At 49.5% G+C, this 24,848-nt stretch overlaps 1 protein-coding gene across 1 annotated transcript in view; it reads left to right on the top strand.

The window, feature by feature from the left end:
• The window catches only part of MARCHF2 (membrane associated ring-CH-type finger 2), a 38,224-nt gene extending 14,109 nt beyond the window's left edge, over positions 1–24,115 (top strand). Inside the window, exons 3-5 of the mRNA XM_072845296.1 lie at positions 3,516–3,711; positions 17,808–18,017; positions 21,135–24,115. Of these exons, the coding sequence (XP_072701397.1) occupies positions 3,516–3,711; positions 17,808–18,017; positions 21,135–21,293 (565 nt within the window). The 3' untranslated portion in view covers positions 21,294–24,115. The remainder of the gene's footprint in view (positions 1–3,515; positions 3,712–17,807; positions 18,018–21,134) is intronic.
• The last annotated feature ends 733 nt before the right edge of the window (positions 24,116–24,848 follow it).

Here is a 24,848-nt window from a genome sequence, read left to right as displayed (position 1 = left end):
AAAACTTGTGGAGGTGTAAAAATCAGGTGGGGAAGCTGCCTGGGATTACAGGTTAAAAAAAAAAACAACAGAATTCCTCGTGTGAGTGTCTTCATGGCACACCAGTTCGTTCATTTTGGTGGTGGTGGATTTCAGTCTCTTCCTTGTCACCAGCACTTAGCAAAGCGAAGCCAGGAGCAGTGTGACTGTACTGGAAGGCTGAATTAGTGATACGGTCTCTACAGCCTGCTGGAAAACTGTGTATGAGGGTGTATCATGTGGGAGTGTGACCAGGCCCCTTCCCCCTCTGGATAGGAAAGAAAATGGAGTCTGATAAGAATTTTTTTTTTTTCTCTCGCACTGTCAGCAAATTTTTTCCTTCTGGATTGTTTATTGGTAGCCAAGGTTATATTAATGCGCTGGAAACATGAAACTTCTCAAACAGGAAGAGCACAGATGAAATATCTTGCAGATGCTTTTCTTAGGAAATAACAGATGCAGGACAGCACTGGAGGCTTGGGGTTTTTTTGATCTGTCCCCATCACAAAGGCTGTGTGAGTGGACTGTAATTTTGTTGTTCTGATACAGCACTGATCTTTATGGCAGTAAAGGTTACAGAATCATCAAATAATTCAGATTGGAAGGGAATTCTAGAGGACATCTGGTCCAGCATCCTTTTAGAGCAAGGCCAACTTCAAAGTTGGATCAGACTACTCAGAGCCTTGTCTGATGCAGTTTCCAGTATCTCTGAGGATGGAGTTTCCACCACCTCTCCAGACTCCTGTTGCAGGGATTGTCCTGGCTGAAGAAGTCCCCTGAATGAAAGGCACGTGAAAATGAGGAGAGAACAAGGGACAGTGGTTCACCAGTGATGTTTAGCAGAGAGAAGGAGATGGTGCAGTGGGTGTACATTGCTTCACAGTCCTAAATATGATTAAAAAGTCCAATTGGGATGAAACCTGCTAAACGTTGAGTTGAAAGTGGTAGAGATCTCCTGTGGTGCACCAAGAGAGGAGTCTTGGGTCTCCTTTAGTTAGCTGACGTGCACTTTCTTGCTGGCTCTTCTCTTCATGTCCCACCAACGTTTTTCCCCAGTACGCTCCTTTCCTTGCACTGTGTTTCTGTGTCTTGCTCTTGCTTTCTATTTTGTCTGGTTGTGCAGACTAATGGAAGCAGCGCTACTGCTTTTGAAGATTTGCAGGTTGCTTTTTCTGACTGTTGTGTTGCAATCCCGCAAACTTCTTTTGCAGTCAGTTTTTTTAAGTCAGAATAGCAGTGGAGTATGAACTGTGAGATGGGATCAGTGTGGCTTTTGTACTGTCAGCAATATGTGGAAAAAAGGTGATAGCTGATATAGCTCACGTGGATTTCAAGAGGGCATGCAATAGGGCAAATGCAAATAAAGTTGTTCCTTTCTCGCCCACCCTCCCACCCCCAAATCTGTGCAACTTTGGATGTAAGAGAATGGTTGTTGTGTGAAAGAAATGGCTGGTTGGAAGGTGGAAAAGAAGTGAGATACTAGTGAGTGGCTCGTTTTCATGGTCCAGGGAGGGTAGCCCTGCACTAGGCCTCTGCTGTCCAGCATTTTATTCCTAAATGATCTCGATGAACAGCGAACACTGAAGAGATGTACTGAATTGCTGAGAATGGCAAACTTCAGTGTCTAGAGCCATTTGAGGTTTCTCAAGGAGCCCAAGACATTCTTGTTATGGGGCTGGCAGATGTGGCACAGGGCTTCTAGGAAACCTATGCCTTTGGATGCCAGCTGGGATGCCCTTGGACCTAAAATGGTACTAGATGCCCGAGTTTAGGGAACAGAACGTTATTGGAAGTGACTGCAGGCTAAAATAATGGTTGCAGTTCAGTGTGTAGTGCTGCAGATGAAGAACAATAGTCTGGGATTTACATATGTGTTCGCGGGTTTGAGGAAGGAAATCTTGGGCATGTGGCAGCTACGTGCAGCAGTGACCAAAAGGCAAGTAAGATGCTAAGATTTAGGAAAGCAATGAAGAACAGAACTGCAAAAATCCCTGGTGTGCCCGCATCTTGAAAACTGTAGCTCTGGTCCCTGCAGCTCTAAAAGGATGTTTTAGAAACACAAGAGGGAGAGGGAAGGGTAGTGAAGGTGATCAGAAAGGTGGATGTGTTTCTGTCTAAGGCATGACTGAATAGGCTAGGACTCTTCTGCTTGTGAAAGAGGTGACTGAGCAGGCTCTGATGGAGGTCTGTAAATCTGGGGGGTGTGGAAAACATTGTCTTTTACAGGACAAGAATTAGGGGATAGTACACAAAACAAGCAAATGAGAGGTTTCAAGTGAAAAGGACTTGGTTCTTTGTACAGCTAGAGAAAGTCCTTGCTACAGGAGGACACTGGATGGCTCTGAGTTTATGTAGGCACAAAAAAATTACTTTAGTCTGTGATCAACATTTGTGGCATTAATATTATCTGATACACCTGAGCTAACGGTTGCTGGATGCTGGAGCAGTAGCACTAATAGTCCACAGTCAGCAGTGGCAGTTAGAAGTGTGAGGGAACATCTTGGGACCAAATGGGTAGTTTGAGTGCAATCAGCAGTGCAGGCCTCCTATGGGGAAGGTTGCAAGTGTCTCTGAAAGCATCTGATACTTCCCTTGATAAGCATCTCTGGTTCTGTGAGGTCCCAAGAGAGCAGATCTTGAGCATGATCAAAGAGATTTGATCTGTAGTTGAAAATTCTAGCCAAGGAGTGGTGAGAAGTGGTGGCTGTTGAAGCGCCGAGGCATTTCTGCAGCCAGTTAAAGGCCAGAATGCTGCGGAACGGTTCTCTGCGTGGCAGTGTGCAGATAGGATCCTGAGTGAGTTACTGTGGGTTTGTATGCAGAGAACTTAGTCTGGGTGACTGCTTGCCATGAAGTATGTTGTGTCCTTGGAGAGCTGAGCTTCCAGGGTCAATGTAGTTGTGTCTTTAGCAGTAACTGCGTAAGGAACAGCGATATCTAAACCCAGGATGCAGAGGAGAAATGGGGTGAGAGTGGGTAGGCAGTCTGATAAATGTGACTCTGATTGCAAACCTCTTGAGTTGGCTCCGGGTGGCTGGGGGCACACTGCGACTAGTGTGGATCATCTGGCTTTGCTTGGGGCTTCTGGATTTGCATCAGTGCTTCAGGGTTGGTTTCGGGTCCAGCGTCAGCCTCTCTGCCCGCTGTGAGCGGAGCTGGAGACTGTGGGACACGTGCGCTGCGGTCCCTTCAGTGGCCAACTGAGCTGTCCAGGCTGATGTGCCAGCTTCTCTTGGGTGTTGTGGTGCTCATCAACATGGCTTCCAGATTTCACTGACCTAAAGTGTCCTGGGCACCTCCACGCTCCCCTGTGACTGGTTTCTTGCTGCAGCAGGCTGCTTTGGAGAGTCACAGCACTCCTGGCATGCTCTGCCACATGCTGCCTGCTGTGCATGTGCCCTTCTAGGGCTTGGTGGGATCGGACCCCGTTCTCTGATGTGGCTGTATCGTTCTGCCTGCTCTGACCGTGATTTCATTCTGTTTGTCTGCCTCTTTAGTGATGGTCCCATCTGTCGAATCTGTCATGAAGGTGGAAATGGGGAGGGACTGCTTTCCCCGTGTGACTGCACAGGAACACTGGGCACCGTGCACAAGAGCTGCCTGGAAAAATGGTTGTCCTCCTCCAACACAAGTTACTGTGAGCTCTGCCACACAGAATTTGTTGTAGAGAGAAGACCGAGACCTTTGACAGAGGTACCGCTTTCTTCCTGCTTCACTTTTATTTCTTTACCATTTGAGAGGAAATTACTGATTTGCCCTACTGTCCTTGTGGTTCTTGCTGTCTCGTCCTCCTCGCAGTACCTTAGCACTCACAAAGAACAATTTGTTTAGAGAGATCAAGTCTCTTATCAGACCAAGTGACGTAGTTGCAAAAATGCAGTAGCGATGTTTGGGGCAACTCTTACCTGTGAACCCCCTACATGCTACCTACCAGTGACAGGCTGTAGGACTACAGAAAACATTGCACTTGTAGATATACTTTGACACCTGAGCATCAAAACGCAGAGGTCACCGCATGACCAACTGAAATATGAAGCACTCAGAAATATTCTTTTCTCCTGCTAGTTTTAATCTTATCTCACAGTGTTGCATTAGTGCAGCTTCCTTGCGTGTGACTTTCTTGTCAAGTTCTGCTCTGAAAAGTGAGATGTGGCGATTGCTGATACTGTTCATAAAAGAGCCATCCTCCCTTGGCTGATACTGTGTGCATCAAAGCCTTTGGGTCTTGCTCCTTCCTGCTTAGCTGTGGTGCCCTGCTGCTGCCCTGTGTTCCCCCCAGTCAAAGGAGAAAGCAGGACATGGCTCAGCCAGTCCTTACGTTCCTCTTTGCCTTGACTGTAGAGGGACCAGCTTCCTGATGGGTCCATCAGCCTCCCAGAGTTGGAAGGTACAATCCAGGCCCTGGCTGGTGGGTGGGTTTGGTTTTGTTTTGTTTCTTTTTATCACAAGGCTCTCTTCGTTCCCCTGTTTAGGCGATCTGCTGTGCTCACATTTCAGACTTCCTTTGGCCCCCAAAGTTTATAGCAGCTGCCTGTAATGAAGGCCTTTACATGTGGGGAACAAGGGCAGCTTGAACTAGGCCATCTTCTGACCTCAGAATTCAAGTGTACATCCCCAAAGAGGAATAAGTAAATCAGTGAGTTACAGTACAAAAGGCTGTAATGGTTTGTTTTAGAATACGGTTTGTTTTAATCTGTCTAAATACGTGAGTTGTGTTGGCAGGTGAGCAGGCGATGTTTATGGCTACTGTTTCTGATGGTGCTGCAGGACCACGTAGGAGAGTGTTGCTGGCACACCTGAGGTCCAACCTGGAAGATCAAAGCAAGGCCCTGCAGCCCTTGCTGCCCGCATGCTGTTCAGATCCCATTCACTGCCTGTAAAACTGCAGGCAGGCTCTTCCCTGTGTCAGCTTGCTGCGAGGTTGGGCTTGGGCGTTCATTAAACACAATGTGCAACTGCAGAGAAGCATCAGTCTGCAGGTGGGGATTGACAGTTAACAATTTTGGGAGCCCCCCCCAGTCCTGCAGCCATCAGCAATGAGAGAAGTGGGAAAGCGTCGTCTGGAGCCACCACTGCAAATACTCCACTTCTTTGTGTGCACCCTGTCCTTGCATGGTTTTTCATCACATGCCCCCCGGCTGTATTTGGACTATGGCACGTAGCTCTGGTTTTTGTTTTAGAAGTTACTTTTCCTGTTGATAGCATTTCAGACCAATGCAAAGCAGTGCTGCTGCTGCTGCACTGTTGTCCGTGAGGCTGCAGAAGGAGGTTTGTGAGCTGATTCTTAACAACAGACTCCTGTTACCTGCCAGCTATCCAAGGTTTGTTGGTGCCTGCCACCAGAATTGTATGTGTGGGGAGGCGGGGGTTAATTCTGGTTTGTAACTGTCACTGCTCTTGTCTGCTGTCTCCTTCCCCTTGCTCCATCAGTTAGATTAAAACCGAGTCGCAACTGGAATTCTAAGTTGCTTTTCCCACCTCTGTTTCTATTCCCATCAATTCTAGAGGTTATTTCCCTTCCCTTCCCACCTCCCTCTGGAAACGATACCTGCCCCCTCCTCCTTCCTGCAGTCCCCAGCTCTCCTTCCCACACTGCCATCTCCTCTGGGTGCCCAGTGAGCCTTGGAGGAGAAAAGAGCCCCCCAGCTGGGGAAGCATTCAAGCTTCAGTTTGCCAAGTTCATATTCAGTTGTAATGATTGTTTAATTTACAACTGACTGTCATTGACTTCACAGCCCCAGACAGAAAAAGGTTTTAGACTACAGTGCGAAACCAAACCATGTATTTAGCAAAGCAATTTGTAAAAGAGCATTACATCAGTGGTTAGTGCTGTCTGCGTCTTACTGCTTTTCTCCCAACTGCTAAAACATATAAAATGGCTCTTTGACCAAAAACTCTCAAATGGTTGTTTCAGAGGTTGAAAACCACTGCTTTAAAACATTTGGGAAGGGCTGTATCTTGGCTTTGAGGACACACTGCAGGCAAGCCCAGTCAGTAACAGTGAGTTTGCTAGGGCTTATGCGGGCCAAAATTTTGAGTGCAGGTTTCAGATGTTTTAGCTTAAGAGCTAGTAAAGTATTCATGCCCAGAAACAAACATGTGGAAGTGCATTTAGCCATAGTTCACAGATGCTGTAGCACCTCATAACAAGTACAGGCTTAGAAAACTGCATACTTGAATAAAATCTCAAAGACCAGTGTATATTGGAGGAGTTTCTCCTCTGACATTGATGTCTGTGCCTCCAGCAGGCAAGAGGAGCTGGCTGGGACAGCGCAACAGGAAAGTCATGGGTCCTCTGTGCACCTTCTTGTCTGTACTCCAGGGTGGATGAGTGAGCAGCCTGGGACAATCAAATTTTAATTCCTGTTGAAATCTGTGAAGAGCCCCTCTGAACTAGAGCCTGTAAGGGTATGGTGACCAACAAGCAATCTTTGAGCATTGAGAGGTGATGGGTGGGCAGCATTTAATGAGCCTCAAATGCAAGAGAAATGCCACTGTGTTTTCAGAGAGAAATAGACCCCTCAAGCCATTACTGATAGCTGTCAAAGGCTTTGGGATGTGAATTATTTGTTACTTGTCGTGTTTGGGGACTGTCTATGAGCACGGCAAAGGGGATGATCTGCCCTGTTGTGGTGCCTCCTGTGTCTGCTGGGGGAACAGCTTGCATGAAGTGCCGTTAGTGCCTTGTGAGTTTGGAGGCTGGTAAACACTTGATGAAAAGTTGCCACTTAGCTGGTGAGAGTGATCCCTGCCGTAGAGCAGAGTCTAACGTGCAGCTCACCATCATCATACAGCCCTAGAGCGATTCCCTTGTCTGCAGTTCATTGGCAGCAAGCTTTGTCCCTGGCTTGAGGAGCAGCCTGTAGCCTGGTTTAATAAATCCCATGGTAGCAGCCTGCTCTTGCTCTTTCTCAGGGGCCAGCAGTGCTTCCCCACCACGTGATGGAGTGCTGCAGTCCGGTACAAGCTGCACTGAGCAGCGTGTGTGCTGTGGCTGAGGCACGTGGCTGTGCTGGGTCTCCATACAGCGCGGTTCAGCTGATCGGCATGTGCACCGCATACCTGGCACGTCACGAGCGGAGGGCTCCTGCTAGAGTGAAATGGCTCACCTGGCTGGAAAGACGGCCTGTTTTTGTTGTACTACTTCCACCATACTGTAAAATGCTCTGATCCCTGCCTGGAGTCTCCAGAAAATGTCCTGGAGTTCAGTTTCTTGTTTTCCGTGGGAGTTGTTAGAACCACTCGGAGCTTCTGCACCACCGAAATCTGTGCTCCTCAGAAGTAGCGACAATGAGTGTGCTTCGCCATGTGATGTTTGCTTGGGCTCTTTGTTCACTTAGAGACCAACTTACAGAACTTGGCCGCTTTCAGAAGCGCGCCTGCTGTTAGCAGAGGCTCTGCCCTTAGTGCAGAGCCCTTCTGAAAGAGCTGATAACCACTTTGCCAGCTTGCTGGCACTTTCCGTTAATACCCTCTGTCTGCAGTCTGGTGTAATCTCATCCCCACACCAGATTGGGCCAAAGCTCTTCACTAACTACTTTTGGGAAGCGTCATCCCCAAGTTGTTAATCTGTTTCTGAGAAGAGGGCTAGGGAAAGAGGCTGCTTAGTCATTTAAAAATGACACGGTTCCCTCAGCCTTATCTGAGAAATTCTCCGCTCCTTTGTTGCAGGGAGGGGTGGGGAGCAGAGTGTTTTGAAACTTTTGGGGAAGTGATGCTCATGTGTGAGTGTGCTGTTTATTAGGTCTGATAAAAATCTGCTGTTCACCAAGTAAAACTGGGAAGTCAAAATAGAAGTAAGTGAGCAGAGGAGGATAAATGGGATGGAGACTAGGACTGGGAACGATGCGGGAGCATGCCTTGTGGCAGTGGTGTTGATAAAAGGGCCTGTCCCAGGTGTGAAAGGCTATCCAGGCATCCTAGCTCTCTTCTGCTGTCACGTGGCCACCGTGAAACCCGCAGGAGAACTAGGTGACATGCTACCTGCTGATGTTGGTCCTTACAGGAGAAAGCAGCTAGCTCTTGCTCTTTGCTCTGCTGTGTCCTACCTTTCCAGCCTGGGGAGATGTAGAGCTGCTTGTAGTGGCTGTGGTGGTCACTGGTCAGCACAGCCGATCTCCGTGGGAATGGGCCATCAGCCCCATGAAAAACTAGCTCTGTCTATGTGTGTTTGAAGAGCCTTTAGAAGGAGAGAGGCTGAGAGTTGACTGTGGACTGGAAGAGGCGTTTTGGCAAGCGCTGTGGGGAAGCTACGTGGTCGAGTTGAAATGCTTCTGCGGAAACTGCAGAAAGTTCTTGAAAGTCAGGAAATGCCACAACCAAAATTGCCTTAGTTTTTACTTCAGCCCTCTTGTATATCTGTATTACAGTGTGGTCTCTATGTGGTCACAGACTGCGTTTTCCAGGATCAGTGCATGGGTGAAAGATGCCCACTAGCTAACTTTGTTTATCTCACTGTGTTGTGTGGTTGTGTGCTCTTGTATCCCTGCTCACAAGACAAAATTATTCATTTCCCCATGGGCTTCTGTGGGGTACTTATTGCTGTGATATCCGAGCACTTCACAAACAGTAATTTAATTTTGCAGCCTCCTTTAGGGAGGGAACACAGCAACCTTGTTCAGCATGGATTAAAGAGAATTTTTTAATAGAATTGTATTTTTATTTTCTTTAAGCAGCCATTTATTTATGTTGTGGTCTGTTCAGCGTCAAAAATAGTAACAGTGTTCGCTGCCAGTGTGCCTGATCTCTGAACCGGGAGTGGGGGACTCATCTGAGCCCGGAGCCAGCTCTGGCAGCCACGGGCTGGCCCATGGGTACAGGGAGGATATCTTCTGCAGTTCAGCCTAGTTCAGTTATTTTTTTTAACTAAGCAGCTGGTTGAAAGCTGAAAAAAAAAAAAAACCATGAAAGGCTTTTGTTAGCTGTTACGCTGTGAGATTGATGGGCTGAGTGCTTTTTTGGGGGCATGTTTTGAACCACTGCAGTTGAAGATGGAGAGTTGAACTGCAGTTGCAGCCGCCTGGGGAGGGTCTGTAGCCAGAGGTGCAGGATGCTGCCATGCTGGAGCCTGTTGCTGTGAAAGGGCAAAGTGGCTTCTGCTTGGGTCTCTGAAATGGTCTTCAGCACAAGAGGGTTGTGGACTGGGGCTCTCGAGTGAGGAGCATGTCCCCAGCAGAGAACAAGATGGCCAAGCCTTGAAGAGGGATGGTTTTCCGGTATTTGACTTTCTTACATCAATGTTAGTTTAATGTGCATCCATATGTTTATGGGGATGTGATGCAAGAAGTGCAAAATGCATTTCTATGTTACTTGGAAGACTTCAGCAGTAGGTATTTAGAGGAAATGTTTAAACCATAAGTTGCAGTGCATACAGCTTTCCTGGAACAGGTAGTTTCCTCTTTGGTCCAATAATGTTAAGCACAGAAAATGCAGAGTTACTGCATAGGATTCATCTTCAGGAAACATCTGTATCTTTGCTGTCCAGAGCATTGTAGAAGAAGGAGCGTAGGCCTTTGGAAATGAAGCATTGCTTCAGTCTAGACAGCTCTTTCTCCCAGGCCACAGATGGTCAGACAGTTCTCTAGGCAGGGTTGGGTTTATTTGCCCTAACTTTTTACACCTTAAATTTGCCTCAGCCAAACCTTGTTCTTTAGAGACCTGTAGTCTATGGAGAGAAGGAGATGCCTTTTGTGATCAATTAATTTCTGCCTCCTTAGAAACCTAGGTTAGGATGGGTCACCTTGTCTGGAGGTGCCTGCTTCTTTCTGGCTCTAGGAGAACCAAGGTAAGCGCTGTTACAGGCAGCTCATTGTACGAATCTAAATATCCCCCCCTCTTAGTGTTCTCCCTTCCACGTAAACTCGTTTCTTTGGTTTGTGGCTAAATCCATTGCAAACCTATTTTCTCTTACGAAGTGCTCTCTTCGCTGAAGACGCTTTGTCCTCTAGGATTTCAGGCAGAACTGCATGGATTGAGACATTTGGTACTGTATTGGATGCGTCGTGTATTTCTAGAAAGCATTATCCAGGGTGATGCTGTGGCTTTGTTTCTGCGGCTCCTGGTCTTCTCCCTTTCTGCAGCCCGCTGCCCACAAAGTGAGGTGGGAACACGGGTTGCTCCGTGTTTTGTGTGCCTGAGCCCACTCCTGCCCGTCTGCTTTCCCAGGTTACCAGCAAAAGTATTTCCTTTCCATGGCCGCCTTGTTTTGTGTATTCTGCTGTGGCACTGACCTTCTCATTTCTCTTTTCAATTCATTAACCGCTTGTAAAGTGTTTTAACTTTAACCTGTTGTTAATTTTGTCCCCTCTGAGTGTTTCTAAATGGGAAACACCATCTCTGCTGCCCAGATTCCCATTTCAGGCCATCTGCCCATGCTGTGAGTCAGCTCTGGTTTCCCATCTCCTTTGGCCTGCACTGCCCATCAGACAGGCGCTGCCTACTCGGCCTGGCGCAATCCTGGCATTGGGCAATCAGCGCCGTGGGTCTGTGCCGAGCAGCCGAGGTCTCTGCGCGGAAATGTCCTGGGCTGGCAGCTTGGGCAGGTGTCGGAACAGCAGCTGTTTAATCCCAGCAAAACGTCAGTCCATGTTAAAGAGGAAGGATGTATTTTTGTCCACACATCATGTAAATCCTAGGGAGAGGAACCTAGGGGTTACAGGACTCAGCTCTGGGAGTGGGCATGAGTTTCTGGTGCTGAGGCCAAGGCTCTGGCTTTGCTAAAATTACCAGGATGTCGAAAGACAACATATCCTGGTGGTAAAAGCTAATGAGTGTTATGCATGACTTGTTTGTAATGCTTCCCTAAGCATTTAATACCTTTGCTAAAGAAAAACTTATTTGAGACAGCTCACTAATTCAAAAAAAGATTGCTCTGGTGGATTAGTCACCACTGGAGCAGTTTAGCCACACCCTTTGTTCCCATATTTCTGTCCTTGCAAGCAGGTCTCATGATGGAACCCCAAGAAAATTCTGCTTCCATGTCTTCAGTGCTGGTGCTTTACTGCAATATAAGTGTTAACGTGCTTTATTGAAAAATGGCAGCTTTAGTAATATCTGCATGTCCCTATGCCTCTGCAAAACAGCTCCTTCCAAGGGTAGTATGCAGTACAGGAGACTGCCAGTTTTTTGCTCCTACTGTTTTTCTTTGTGTTTTATTATGCAGGTTTGATTAAAAGATGCTTATTTTTCACTGATTGCTAATACTTTTGGTTCACTTAAGCTGGGTATTTTATATAGGTCAGTGGATGGGGTTTTTTTGTCTCATAAGGAAAGTATGACTTCCAAACACAACTGTCGCCTGCAACAAAGCGTGTTTGAAATTCTCAGAGATGTTTGCTTGGCTGTTTAGGTCACGCTGGAGTATGGTGGCTGTTTAGGACACCTCCTGTGGGTCTGCCACGTGCAGTCTTTCTGCTCTGTCTCACTAGCCTCCCGCACCTCCGTAACTGTGGGAGGTGCTGCTGGCACATCTCCGGTACAAGCGAAGTGAGCTTTGCAGGGAGCAATAGTGATATTCTTATTACTTCTGCTTACGTTATTAGGAAAAGAAGCTTTGCCTCTGGGCGCAGAGCCTGGTGCAGCAATCGCTGCCCCCCCTCCAGTTCAGAGAACTGAGATGTGACGTCAGCTCTCCCCCACCCTTCTCCAGCCTTATCTTCCTCGCAGACAGACTTTTTTCTTTGCTTTCCTTGAACTCTTCTGCTGAACTCGCCGCACTGTTCTGTCTTGTCTGTGCTCCTCTACCCCCTTCCCCAGCTTGTCCCTCTCCTTTTTCAGTGCAAGCCTATGTTAGACTCCTGTATCTAGTGGAAAACAAATCACTCTTGGCTCCCGCCGAGTCCCATTCCTCTCTCATCTTTTCCTTTCTCCCTGCTTGCATTTGCTGTCTGGAGATGCTGTTCTCAGATCCCACCCTAGATCCTCTTGGTATTTCTCTGTGCAGTCCCTGGCACTGCTCTGCAAACCTGGAATGGCCTCTTTGGGGCCAAAACTGGAAGTACTTCATCCCTGTGCTCTTGGCACTTACCAGTGCCAGTTTCTTCCTTACATGTCCATCTTCACCACTTTGTCCAGCCCTGTCTGTGCCCTGAGGATCTAGAGGACCTGCTACCAGTGGGGTTTCTCTGGGGTGCAGCTCCTGGTGGTGCCGTGATCTCATATTTGTGCATGTCGTGGTGCGGCATTTCCCATGGTGACACCAACCACAGAGGCACCTGCTGCTGTGTAGGAAAGTGTCCGGGTGACCTGCAGCACTGCTTGGGTTAGTTACTCTCCTGTCCACTATTTCTAGCGCTCCTGCACCCCTTGCTCTCCTTGGGTCAGCCCAGTGCCCTGTGCTTCCCGGTGGCTGGAGCCGGGCTGAGTGCATCGGAAAGGCTCTCGTGCCCGTACAAGGAGAGATTCAGCTTGTTGAGGTTCATGGAGCATCAACAGCAGGCAGTCGCACAGTGGGGAAAGGAGGATGAGGAGGGGCAACTTTGCTCTGCAGCATTTAACTGCTCTGCTTGCAGGGCTTGGAGCGTTTGTGGGTCTTGGCTTCCTGAACTCTGAGTACTGCATTAGAAAACATCCCTCCCCACCTTGGTAAAGGAAACAGGACCATCCTGCTGGGGCTGCCCATGAGGCTTGGTGGCCTGCAAGGAGGTTTTGGTGGACACCCAGAGAAGGGATGTGATGGTCCCTCTTCTGAAGCTGCGGTTTTTGATTTGACACATTTCTCAGGGCAGGGACAGGGCTAATTGTGCTGCTGTGAATCAAGGTCATGTTTTTCTTTCTGGGTTACACGGTCAGGCACCAGGTTAGCAGTGAAAGGAAAATTAACAGGCGCCTGAGCAGCCGTAGGCTAATTATTTAGTGGACAGAAAGGACACAGGATGTTTTGTAATGCAGCTGGCTTTACATGGCCAAATGCTCCTGGTTTTGCTGTGGCTTATGGTAGCTGTGAAGCACATGGTAAACTTCGTGGCAGGGTCAGCTGGTGAGATTGGCAGGTCACGCTGGTCCTGAACGGCGCTCACCAGAGCGGGTGGTCCACCTGCGAGACTGGGAGAGACCCAAGCACATGCTGGCTGGAGACTGCTGGTCCCACCGGTGCTGGTACCGCACTGCGCTGATCCCACTTGGGATGGGACTGCCATCAGCTGGCACGTGAATGCTGCATGCAGTGTGTTTTATGAAACAGGGGCCGATGGCTCACAGCCATGTACATTTTGCAACACAAGATGAGTGAGTTGTAAACATCAATGAAAGCTTATTCTAAAACACCCATTTGTAACCTCCCAGAAAGACTGCAAGGTGCTGAGCACTGCTGGGACAGTCCTGCATCAGGCCATTCCCCTTGGTCCCAAGTGGCAGAATGCAGCCGACCTCCGAGACATGCAGAGTAGCAGGTGCTGGGATGGACTGTCTGGGAGACTGCTCTGTTATACTTTGAGCTCTGCTCTTGGCTTCCAGAGGAGCTGATGATGTCCTGGTGCCTTTTTCTGCATTCCCTCCTGCCTTCTGTCACCTGGGGCTCACCCTAGCAACTGTTCATGGGCACTGCAACACCCAAAGATCAGATACTCATCATCCCATAGCCCTGCCGTGGGTCCAAGAAATGAGCTCCCTTCCACAACCCTGCTGATACCAGTAGAAAAAACATCTGGGAAAGCCTCAGAATCATGCTGGAAGACAAAGAAATATGGTGGTACCCAGAATAACTTCTTGTTGCACAAGCAGAGAGAGGTGGTTTCCAGCAGGGCGGTCCGGGACCCAGCTCATAGCCGAAGTGGGCAGCAAGCATGCCAGCCCCTTTAGTCTCACACATGATTGCAGCATGGAAGCAATTGTTTTTTGACTTGGCCTGGAAGAAGGCCAAGTTGTGCTTTTGTTGCTTTCCCATGTTTACTTGATAGTTTTCCCTACAAAAATTGTTTAATCTGACTGACCACTTTTTGGATTGTTTGCGAAGTTTATTTTAAGTTCTGTATGCACTAATGTGCTGCTGTGCCAGAAACCCTGCGCCCTTAGGGTGGCTTATTGTATTCTTTTTTTACTGTGTCAGTGCGTATTGGCAAAGTAAATCAACTACTTCAAAAGGAAATTAATTTGCTTCCTGCCTTTACATGTTTGGCTCCCATTTTAGGGAGGAAGAAGGAGTTTCAAAGGTCACAAGGAATATAAATAGAATAAGAAGCAGTAAAATACCTATCTGCCTTCAGTCCCTGAGATTCTTATTGTATGAGGGTCAAAAGTGACCCAGGATGTCCTCTGACAGGGGACGGAGTGCTCTGGGATTGCTAGAGGGATGTTGTCCCAGTCAGGGTAATTCAGCATTCACCTGAGTGCTGTGTAGCTGGGGCAGCCCTGTGCTGGCTGGAGTAGGGAGAGCCAGGCACACGGCCGGGGGTTCAAACGATGGGCCTGCCAATGCACTGTTTGTAGGAGCAGCTTTACTGCGTAGATGAGTTGCCGTCCACCCTCGCTTCCTGTTAGGGTTGCTCAGGACTGCGTGTGTGGTCCTTATCTTCCCCACGCAGCTCATCACCACTAATCTCCTCTGCAGAGCCACACAAGGGGTGACTTGCAGGTCTGCCTTCCTTCTCCCAGCTCCTCCTGTCCAAACCACAGTTGTGGCTGCTCTGAAATTTCCTTCTGGCTGTCTGGCCATCAAGTTGTGCTCAGAATGGCTTTAAAAATGCTTCTAACTTGTCCTCTGTTATTGCAGGAGCATTACTCGGTCCCCAGATCTGTCTGCGCTCTTCAGCTCCCAGCTTGCTCTCTACCTTCACTTTTTCTTGCTCTGTTTGGGTTTCTCAGATGTGTCACATCTCTAAAATACCTTGCTTATCAGTCGTCCCAGCTGAAATTCCTGGACAGGCTCTTATCTGTTGCTGCAGCATCCTCTCCTCCATTCTTGGCCAGCTCAGTGTCCCATCACAGGTGTCTGCAGAGCATGCTGCTACTGTGGCTCTGACCACCCCAGCCACGTTGCTGTTCCTTGCCCACATTTGCCATCTCCCCCTTTTCTTTCCCATTCCACCAAAGTTGTCTGCACTTCTCATCCTGTCCTCACCCCTCTGCTGTGTCTCGCTGTATATCCCTCATGTTAGACTCTCTCCGTAGTTAAATCTGCACTAACTTGTGTGCACCCTTCCATGCTCCTCTTCTGGGCCAACACTTTGCTTGTCTTTCTGGCCAGCCATGTCCTCAGGTTGCCTGTTGCCTGTCTTTTGCCCGGTGTGGTCTCATTAATTTCTTGCATACCTACCACCACCCCTTCTGTATTGCTATTTTAACTGTAGTTTCCCCTGTAAGGAAGGAGCTTGTGTGCATAGCTCTCAGATGGGTCCCTTTTCATGCTTCCTGTTCAAAAGTGGGCACCCTACTCCAAGTCTGGAAGTAGGACGTGCCTGCCTGGCCCTGGCTGCCTTGCGAATATTCCCTTCCCTGCTCTGACTGTGCCTTTTTGATCATGTTCTCCAATTTATTTTTTTTTTTGAGGAAAAAAAATCCTAAATGAGACCAGCAGCTCTCGTGCAGGAAAGAAGGAAGGATCCGGCAGCCCAGCATACAGAACTCCCAGTAAAAATGTGCTGTAGCAATTCTGGGTATTGGTAGGAACCACAGCTGCTTGCTGTTCTAAAAAAGGAAAGGAAAGGCTGAAAATAGCATAATCCCAGGAAAACTAGAACAATTGCTGTTGTTGAAGTCAAGTATCTAAAATGAACCCACACTGGAAGCAAGTCGGGACTCCTAAAAGTAGTGAATGTTTAGAAATTGCCTGTTGAGGGAAACCTGCCTGCAACAGAGCTGCATTTGTTCTGCAACCTGCTAATTTTTGAGAGCTGCAAGAGAGAAGCACTTGCAAAGCCTTTTGGTAACACAGAGCAAAGTGCAGTAACCTCCACTGTGATGGATCACTTACTGCCTGGGAGGCAAGAAAGCAAGCCTGAAAATGGGAAGGGATACACGTTCTAGTGTATCTGTCCTGGTCCTGGCAGGTCTCATCTGCCTGTAACGTGGTGGCCAGCAGATGGCCACCAGCAGTGGAAAGGTCTTTGGGATTTTGCAGTCATGAAGGTGGAGTTTTCAGCAGCTGTGTCTCTGTGATCATGCCTTGTCCCTTCACGGTCACTTGTGATCCACTGAGATCTGTGAGAAAGCAATGGGGGATCTTCCCCCAGCCAGCCGAGCTCTGTGTCCCTCCTCACCTGACAGTCGTGCTGCTTTCTCTTTAGAAACAGTCAAAGGCTTTCTCTGTGAGAGAGATGCGGATTTGGGCACAGGTTGTTCTGTAAAAGAAAATGGGTTTGTGTTACCTTCCTCTGCCTGGGCCAGCCCAACACCATGGCTCCTCGGCTGCTGTCCTGCTTCATCTGCTCAGGTGCAAAGCTCTCTGCTAGTTACTCACTTTCTTTTTGCTTTTCTATTTTTTTTTTTCCCCCTCCAGTCTTGGTTTCTTAGTTGCTGAAGTGACATGCTTTTTTCCTCTCTGTCATCATCTCTGTGAAAATACTGGGTGCGTGGGTGTTTGCATTCCCCACTGATGGCCCTGGTTGGGCGCCAGGCTCCCTGGTGAGCAGCACTGCCGCGGCTTGCTCAAGCCCCGAGGACAGTGCCGTACCTTTGAGAGCACTCCTTCTGCAGAGCTGCCTTGCACAGTCTCTCAGGTGGACCTGGTATTTCAGATTTGATTTAAATCAGGAGTGAAACTCTGAAATGTCATGATTCTCCAAAAGGAACCAGACGGCTGGATTTGGACAGCTGCCCTTATGGCTTGGCCTGGCCACAGACCCCAATGCCCTGGTTTCCCATAGCCCCTACACCAGTTGCAGAGTCCTGGATCTGTTTCTACTGAAGCTCAATCCGAGACCTGTCAGATCTTTGCTAAGCTGGGCTTTACTGAACCGACCTGCCTCTGTCTGCTAGCTGCTGCCTGCTCCTTGCTGCTCCAGTGAAGAGCCCAGGCAGCTTCTGTATTTACTACTGCCTTCTCCTGCATGTATTCTTCAGTTGTCTCTTCCCTTTCCCTTGTTGGTTGTTAAAAATATACTTGACGCTCTCTAGCTCTATTTTTGTGAAGGTTTATGTGAGTTAAGTTGCCCTGGTTTCGGCTGGGATAGAGTTAATTTTCTTTCTAGTAGCTGGTTATAGTGCTGTGTTTTGGATTTAGTATGAGAATAATATTGATAACACACCGATGTTTTAGTTGTTGCTAAGTAATGCTTACACTGGTCAAGGACTTTTCAGCTTCTCATGCTCTGCTGGGTGCACAAAAGCTGGAGGGAGGCACAGCCAGGATAGTTCATCCCAACTGGCCAAAGGGCTATTCCATACCATACAGCGTCATGCTCAGGATATAAACTGGGGGGAGCTGGGTAGGGGGCAGCGGTTGCTGCTCGGGGACTGGCTGGGCTTTGGTCGGCAGGTGGTGAGCAGTTGTATCACTTGGGTTTTTTTCTGAGTTTTGTTCCTCTCTCACTCTCTTATTGTTTTTCTTTTAATTACAATTTACTATTATTATAATAATAATTTTTTTCCAATTATTAAACTGTTCTTATCTCAACCCATGAGTTTTCTTACTTCTGCTCTTCCGATTCTCTCCCCCATCCCACTGGGGGGTGAGGGTGAGCGAGTGGCTGGGTGGTGCTTAATTGCCAACTGAAGCTAAACCACAACATAAGTGTATGCACCAGATACGTGCAGAGAGCATGTGAGAGCTTCCCAGCATAGCAGTGCTGTTTTGCTAGCACGCTGTGTGCTCTGCATGCCACTGACTAATGCCCTTTCTCCCTTCCTTCCTGCAGTGGCTGAAGGATCCTGGTCCCCGCAATGAGAAGAGGACCCTATTCTGCGACATGGTGTGTTTCCTGTTCATTACTCCCCTGGCGGCAATCTCTGGCTGGCTGTGTCTGCGTGGAGCCCAGGATCATTTGCAGTTCAACAGCCGACTGGAGGCCATCGGACTCATAGCACTAACTATAGCACTTTTCACAATCTACGTCCTTTGGACACTGGTAAGTGTCTGCTGCCCAGGGCCTTGTTTCTGTTCAAAAGGGAGATCGAAGTACTGGCTCGCACCATGTCGGTGCAGCCAGCCATTTCTGACTTCCCTTGTGAGAAAACCTTGGGCTCTTTCTCTTGAATGTCCATTTAATTATCTTCAAATGGGAGCTGCTAAAAGTTGTTGCTGAGAATGAGAAACCACTTCCTGATCATCTGCTTTCCAGACTGACATGGGAGCCGTGTTCCCTGGGGTGTCATGTACCCAGGTGCAGACATGCCTGAGCGTGGCTGGGGCTGGGTGGGAAGGTCTGGTGCTGGGGGCAGGCAGTGGTCCAGCTTTTGTGCCTGTTCCTATTTTTGAGAAGAAACACAAACTTAGTACCCAGGTGGTTTAGGGGAAAAATAAAACCTGGAAAATGTTTGACCCTAAATAATCTGCCATCATGTCTCTCCATGCTTTGTGCTGCCAAGCACAGGTTGGCCATGCCCGAAGGAGGTGCAGACTGGCTGTTGGGGGTCTCTGTGGCCCACAACTAAACAAATTCCTACACAATATATTTAAGATGTTAGTAGCACAGAAGGGTGTGTGCAAGGAACACTCTGGCCCTGGGGAGACCTCTGACTTCTCTCTCATATTGGGCTTTTGGATTCGAGCCCTGAGCCAAGGCTGGGTAGCCAGCCTGCCCTGGCCCACTGCTGTGGCTTACAGCTGTGCTGTCAGGGTTGGAGGCACTGGAGATTAGTGGGAACCTGCACTTGACACTGGGTGTTGAACTGATCCGTGCTGGGAAAGAGCTTCCTGCAGATGCCTCGCTTTGCATCTTTTTGGACATGCTGAATTAGAGAGCCAGGAGCTTGCAGCTTGGGGCGAGTCCAGAAGAGCAGCAAAGCAAATGTGGGTTTGCTGTGTAGCACATCTGTGAGCACTCCCAGCTGAAAGCCCAGAGGAGCAGCTGGGCTGGGGAGCAGCTCCCTGCCCTGCTGCTCCCCGAGCCCACGGGGCTCCCCTGGCCCTGCTCTCCCTGGGGGCTCCCAGGCCAGGGTCTTCCCTCTGTTTCTCATTCAGGTCTTTCATGTTCTGTTGCTAGGTGGGTTTCTGGGTTTGGATCTTAATTTCGGCTCTCCTATTCAAAGCCCTGTGTGTGCTCAGTCCCTGATACCCTCGATACCCTTTTCCAGCTGCTTGCTGGAAGCACCATTTTGGGAAGGGAAGAAGTGCAGTTGCTGGGGGAGAAATAGTGGGATCCCAAAAAGGTGGCAGTTCTGCGGGCAGTAGAAATGCCACAGCCCATTTCCCTGCCATCTCGTGCTCTGACCTTTGAGTAACAGCTTTCCCTGGGGTTAGAACATTCCTTGCAACTCTCCCACACAGACTCAGGTGCCAGGGGAGGGTGAGTTGGTGCTGCAGCGTTCGCGCTGGGGGGGTGCCTGCAGCGAGAGTGCCTGATCCATGCGGCTGCCAAAACATGCAGCAATTGCAGTGCACAGGGAGCTGTTGAGGAAAGTCTCCACTGCTGCATGTAGGTGCTGCATAAGGTTCATTTCTGTAGAAAGCCAAGCTAAAATTGGAAACCTTAAGAGGAAGTGCTTCTGTCTTCTCTGTCCCAGGGCTGGTCTGGAGGAGCTGGAAATCTGGAGGAAATGGGAAACATGGGGTATTTTGAAATAACGAGTCCTGGCTAAAATGGCTCTAGTTCTGCTGTGCTTCACGCTTCCTTGAACAGAGAAGGACATTAAGTGAAGTCCCTTTATTCACATTTACTGTATTCAACTGCAGTTCTTCCATGCCGCCATGGGCTGTGCGGCACAAAGGGCCGTTACGTGGGTGGGTGGCTGTAATCAATGTGAGGATTGCGAGGGAGGCTGTGGCCAAGGTTGCAGCTTCTTCATGTGGAGCAGGAGCTTTCCTTGAGGTTTGCACCAGTAGCTCCCCATTCACTTGCTGCCTCTGAAGACTCTGAGATGCATTTGCTTCTTGTTTATCAACAAACAACCTTAATCCCACAGTTGTCCCTTTACAACAGGAAAAAGGGGAGTGCACAGATCAATAAGCTAAATTACCTCAATGCCGTGGCGCAGCTCCATTTCTCATAGCAGATGTCTGAGACTTATCCAAAAGTAATAGGAATACTGACTTTTCCTTGTCAGATGTACTTCCTGGTACTTCCTACTTGCCAGCTGAATGTTTCCTGTACTTTTACGAAGTACGAAAGCTTGGTTTTGATAAGTGGCTGACTGGATTCAGTATTTAATTTTCTTGCTCACAATTTCTAGGAAAATAAATAGGAGGGAAATATAGGCTGGTTTTATTCCTCCCTCAAGAAATTCTACAAAAGTTTAATTTCAAAGCTAAGGGATCAGCAGGAGCTGAGAGAAAATCTGTAGTGGTCTTAATGATTGCAAAAGGGCACAGCAAGGAGTCCAGCCCGCTGGGGAAGCACAGCTCGAAGCTCCCCCTTGCAGGGCTGCTCTGAAACTGCAGGGCCAGCTCATGCCTCTGGGCCAGGCTGGATCAGGTCCCCTCCAGCCTTTGCATCCTGTCCTGTCTCCCTCCGGGTGGACAAGACTCCCAGGCCACAGTGTTGTCAGAAAAAAGGAGTCCAACCAATGTCCCATTGTTGCAGACCAAGGAGAGAAGGCTTTTGCAAAGGGCAGAGAAGATCTGCCAGGATCTGTGAGATGGGAGGAAGCTGTTTGGATTCAGCCACTTGAGGCTGGTCCTGTTGAGAAACCCTCGTTTTGCCCACACAAGGTGCTCGCTTCAGCCCGTGGCTAGGGTGAAGGGGCGAGTTGTGGTTCCTCCCTGCCACATCTCATTGGCCTGGTACCCAAACCAGCTGGGCAAACTCTGTCCCTCTGTCCTGGTGCTGCCCAGAAAGCCCCTTTGGCTGTGCCATGCCCAGCCTGGTGTTACCAGGAATTAATTGATTCCTCGTCAAAGGCTTGGGACGTGGTGTGCCCCAAACCGTTTCAGGGTCTGTGCTGTCTCCCTTGGCTGGGGGGTGCTGGTGGATTGACAAGGAATATGCCGAGAGCACGCAGAGGGCGGGTGGGTGACTGTGTCTCTACGGGCTCGGGCGCTTGTGACAGAGGGTTGGTAACCAGAGCTATGCGTTATTGCCTGCCAGGTTTCGTTCCGCTACCACTGCCAGCTGTACTCAGAGTGGCGAAGGACCAACCAGAAAGTCCGCTTGATGATCCCAGCCTCACGGAGCCCTCACCCCGTGCCCCACTCCCTCCTCTCTGCCAAGCTCCTGAAGAAGACCGCGGATGAAACCACCGTCTGAGCCGTCCCTCGCCCGCTGCGCCACATGGCTGCTGGGGCGAGGGCAGCCCTTCGGGGCTGGCAGAAGCAAAGAGGGCCGGGTGTGCCCTCATGCACAGGACACACGGCAACTGTGGAGGCACTAGAGAGCAATCATCCCACCCGAAGGGACTTTGCCGTCAGCGTGTACTTTATACTATGGCAAACAGACAGATAATCAAAGTCTCTCATGTGAAATGGCCCAGGAGAGCCAGATGGCAGAATATGCCTGTCTGCAGGGACACTTTCCTATAACTAAATATCATATGTGGAAAATATCTCCCTCTATATATATATATATATATATCTATATATAATATTATTTTTTAATGGCCATGCATATTGTGTTTCAGTCCTTTTGTGTTGATGTTCTAAGCTTCAGTATAGAAGCTGGCAGCCTGATCTCATTCAGAGGTTAAATCTATGCCTTTTCTCCAAATGAGCATATAAAGAACACTTTTCATCGACTGTTCTTGAAAGTCCCCTTCTCCTTTGCACTAAATTGGTTTTGATAATACTGCAGCAGCCTTTCCTGTTACTCTTTGGTCTCTTTCGTGGTGTTTCTGTCCTTTCTAGAAAGTTATGTGTTTTTAATAATTATTATAATCCCAGAAGGAGTAAAATGATGTAATACTGAATGGAGACATTTTGTATTGTAAAGTACTGTAATTTTGAGAATTTCAAAATAAGTTTCAAAATGAGAAAATCTTTTCCTGTGCAGACGTGATCTCACAAAATGCTTTCCTTGCAGATCCTGGCTTGTCCCCAGGACTCGGATGCACTCAGCTCTTGGGATGTCTGGCAAAGGTAGATGGAGGATCTGAGGGTGGGAAGTGATCGCTCATACTAGCTAAACCCACCGTTGCCGTTTGCTTTTAAAAGATTCTGAAAGGAGCTTTCCTGACCCCAAAAGGTGAGAGTTGGAGTCTCTGTTTGCTGATGTCCTTTGACCACCTTGAGGCTGGACCTCTCGTAGTATCGGTTACACACATGTACTTACAGGACAGGCCGTGCTCTGCAGCCGCTCAGCAGGACGCAGGTGGTCTCGGCTGTCTCTGTGCACTTTATTTGCACATTCCTTGGCAGCAGCCGGAGGAGCTGCTGTGATTTGGTTCATCCCTGAAAGCGCTGCCTGCCTGTTATATGTCCTCTAGTGAAACACCCCAAGTTTGCTGGTTCCCAGAGACCAGGCTCTGGGTCTCTTCTCCTGCAGGGCCGATGTTCTTCCTCCTCCTTCATCCATCTGTGTTTCCAGCACATCCAGCTAACGAGACCCCTTCTTGGAGTGCCCAATCTGCTGAGGGTCTCCCTGAGTTTGGCTTTAGTTCTTGCCTCCCCACCCTGCCAGACGATGCTTGTGCTTGGTGCTGTGCTTTCCTGAGCGCTGTGAGTGGAGTGGGCTGTAAGGATGCCGGCATTGGCACTGCCCTGTTGAGTGCTCCAGAGTTGTGTGCAGCTGCTTGGCGTGAGCCTTGGCTCTCCTGCAACAGTGAGGATAGATAGCAGGGAGGAGGCAGGCTCCTGGGTGCCTGTGTCCTTGCAGTGAGTGGTGGTAGTCACACACTCTGTCCCTACGCTCCTTTGCTGAACCCTGGATCAGTGGATCAGTCTGATGCCCTGCTAGATCAAGACCTGTCATTTCTTGAATTCAAAGCACCATGTGCCATTCTTCCTTCTCTCTAGCTGCAAAGCAGGATGCTTTTCCTTATGTGTCCCCTGTTCCCTGACCCTAGGCTGGAAGTTGCTGGTGGCATGAGCAGCAGGGGCCTGTGCCCTGTCTCTCCCAGTAGGATTGCTCCTGGTCTGTGTCTGCTCTCCTCCTTTATCTCCTGTCCCAGGGTTCTCATGCAGCTTGGTGATATCCCAGCATGTATTGCAGCACCCTCCCTCTGCTCAGCTGTGGGCCCCTGTGGGCTGGTCCAAGCTGGTCTCTGTTCTGAGCACGAGGGTCTCATTTGATCACGGGGTGAATGTCTTCTGCCGCAGCCAGGCTGTGCATCTCTGCTCCCCTCTCTCTGCCAGCTTCCCTGCCTGTCTCTTCCCTTCTGCCATGTACCCATGGGCACCTTCCCTCTTCCCTGTCATGCAGGGATGACTCGGCCCTCGGTGCTCCTGGAGGTTTGTAGTGCAGAGAGGCCTCTTCAGCCCAGCTGCAGTTATGGACCCTGTACAGCAGCAGCATCCTGCTTCAAATCAGCTTGTGCAGCGGAGGCACTCCCATGCAGGCGCTGCCTCCCTTCCCTTCCCTTGGCAGTGAGCGCTGCTCTACTGCTCTGTGCCTTGTCCTGGGTACCCCTTCCTTCAGCCCCTCCCCAACAAACCCCGTGTCACCAGGGCATTCCCAGCGAGGAAAAATTCGGAGGTTTAGTTTAACCTTCCCAGCCCTGGCTGCCTCCCAGGAGCTTGGTCTTGCGACACGTCTAGTTCTGACAGGTAATGAAGGATGTGCACTCCCACACCATGTTCCCCAGTAAGGACTTAATGGAGCCAGTGTTTCAGTTAGGAAACCCACTATTGATCCAAATATGCAACTGTGAAAGCCAGAAGTCCCTGGCTGGGGTCAGCTGGGGCCCAGCCCTGTGCTGCTGCGCGGCCATGGCTTCACTCTCAGCTTCGTTGTCTTTATCGTAGTTGCCAATACTTAGAGTTGTTGTTTGTGCCCCTGCAAAACCCAATAGCGACTCTTGGAGTCTTCTCCTCCTTCCCAGAGGAGATGTTCAGCTTGTGGATGTGGGAAATCAGTGTCTCTGACCCGCCACATTCCCATGTCATGGGGAAATGGGCCGTGCAATTATGTAAATAAAAGTGAGACAAACTTTGGGCTGTTGTGTTGTTACTGGAGGAGATGGGAGGGCCTGAAGAGCCTAGGCTGTCTCCCTGATAGCAGGCCCCGTGTGCTGGTTTCCCGGGGCACTGTGGGCAGCTTTCCTGACCTGTCCCCAGGAGATCTGGCAAAAGGTTTCATATTTGAGACAAAGCTGGACAAAACCCAGGGTTTTTTGCCATTTATGGGCAGGTTTCTCTTGTCTGCACACAGAAACCTCCCTGGTGTGGGCCAAGCAAGCAGGTGATGTTTGGGTCAAGGGAGTCCTTTTGGCCTCTCCAGAGGGTGGGTGGGGGGCTGCACGGAGCAATCCCAGTGCTCCCTGTGACGCAGCCCCGCAGAGGCTCCTACTGCTGGCGCTGCCTCAGTGAAATGCCTGACCAGAGTCTGCCGCGCTGCCGGCCGGTCCAGCCCGGCCCAGCCCTTTACTCCAGGGTGCTGGGACACACCGGACCTGTCTGCCAGGCCATGCTCTCGCCATCAGCCCGTGCTCTCGTCCGAGCCCTAGCAAGGCCTTGGGGTGCTGTGTCCGAGGCTGCAGGGCAGGAGGTGCTGATCCACACTCTTGGGCCACGCTGTGCTGCTGGCTCCAAGAGCCATCCAGGGCCAGCATCAGGGCAGGGGGTGCAGGGTGGTGCGGGGCAGGATGCCTGCCCAGGGCTAGATCTGGCACCTCGCGGCAGAGACCCAGGCACCCATCGTTCCCTTTTCCAT

Source organism: Ciconia boyciana, chromosome 24 (genome assembly GCF_034638445.1).
Source record: "Ciconia boyciana chromosome 24, ASM3463844v1, whole genome shotgun sequence".
In the NCBI taxonomy this organism is placed as follows: Eukaryota; Metazoa; Chordata; class Aves; order Ciconiiformes; family Ciconiidae; genus Ciconia; species Ciconia boyciana.
This window is presented reverse-complemented; position numbering and strand designations above follow the sequence as displayed.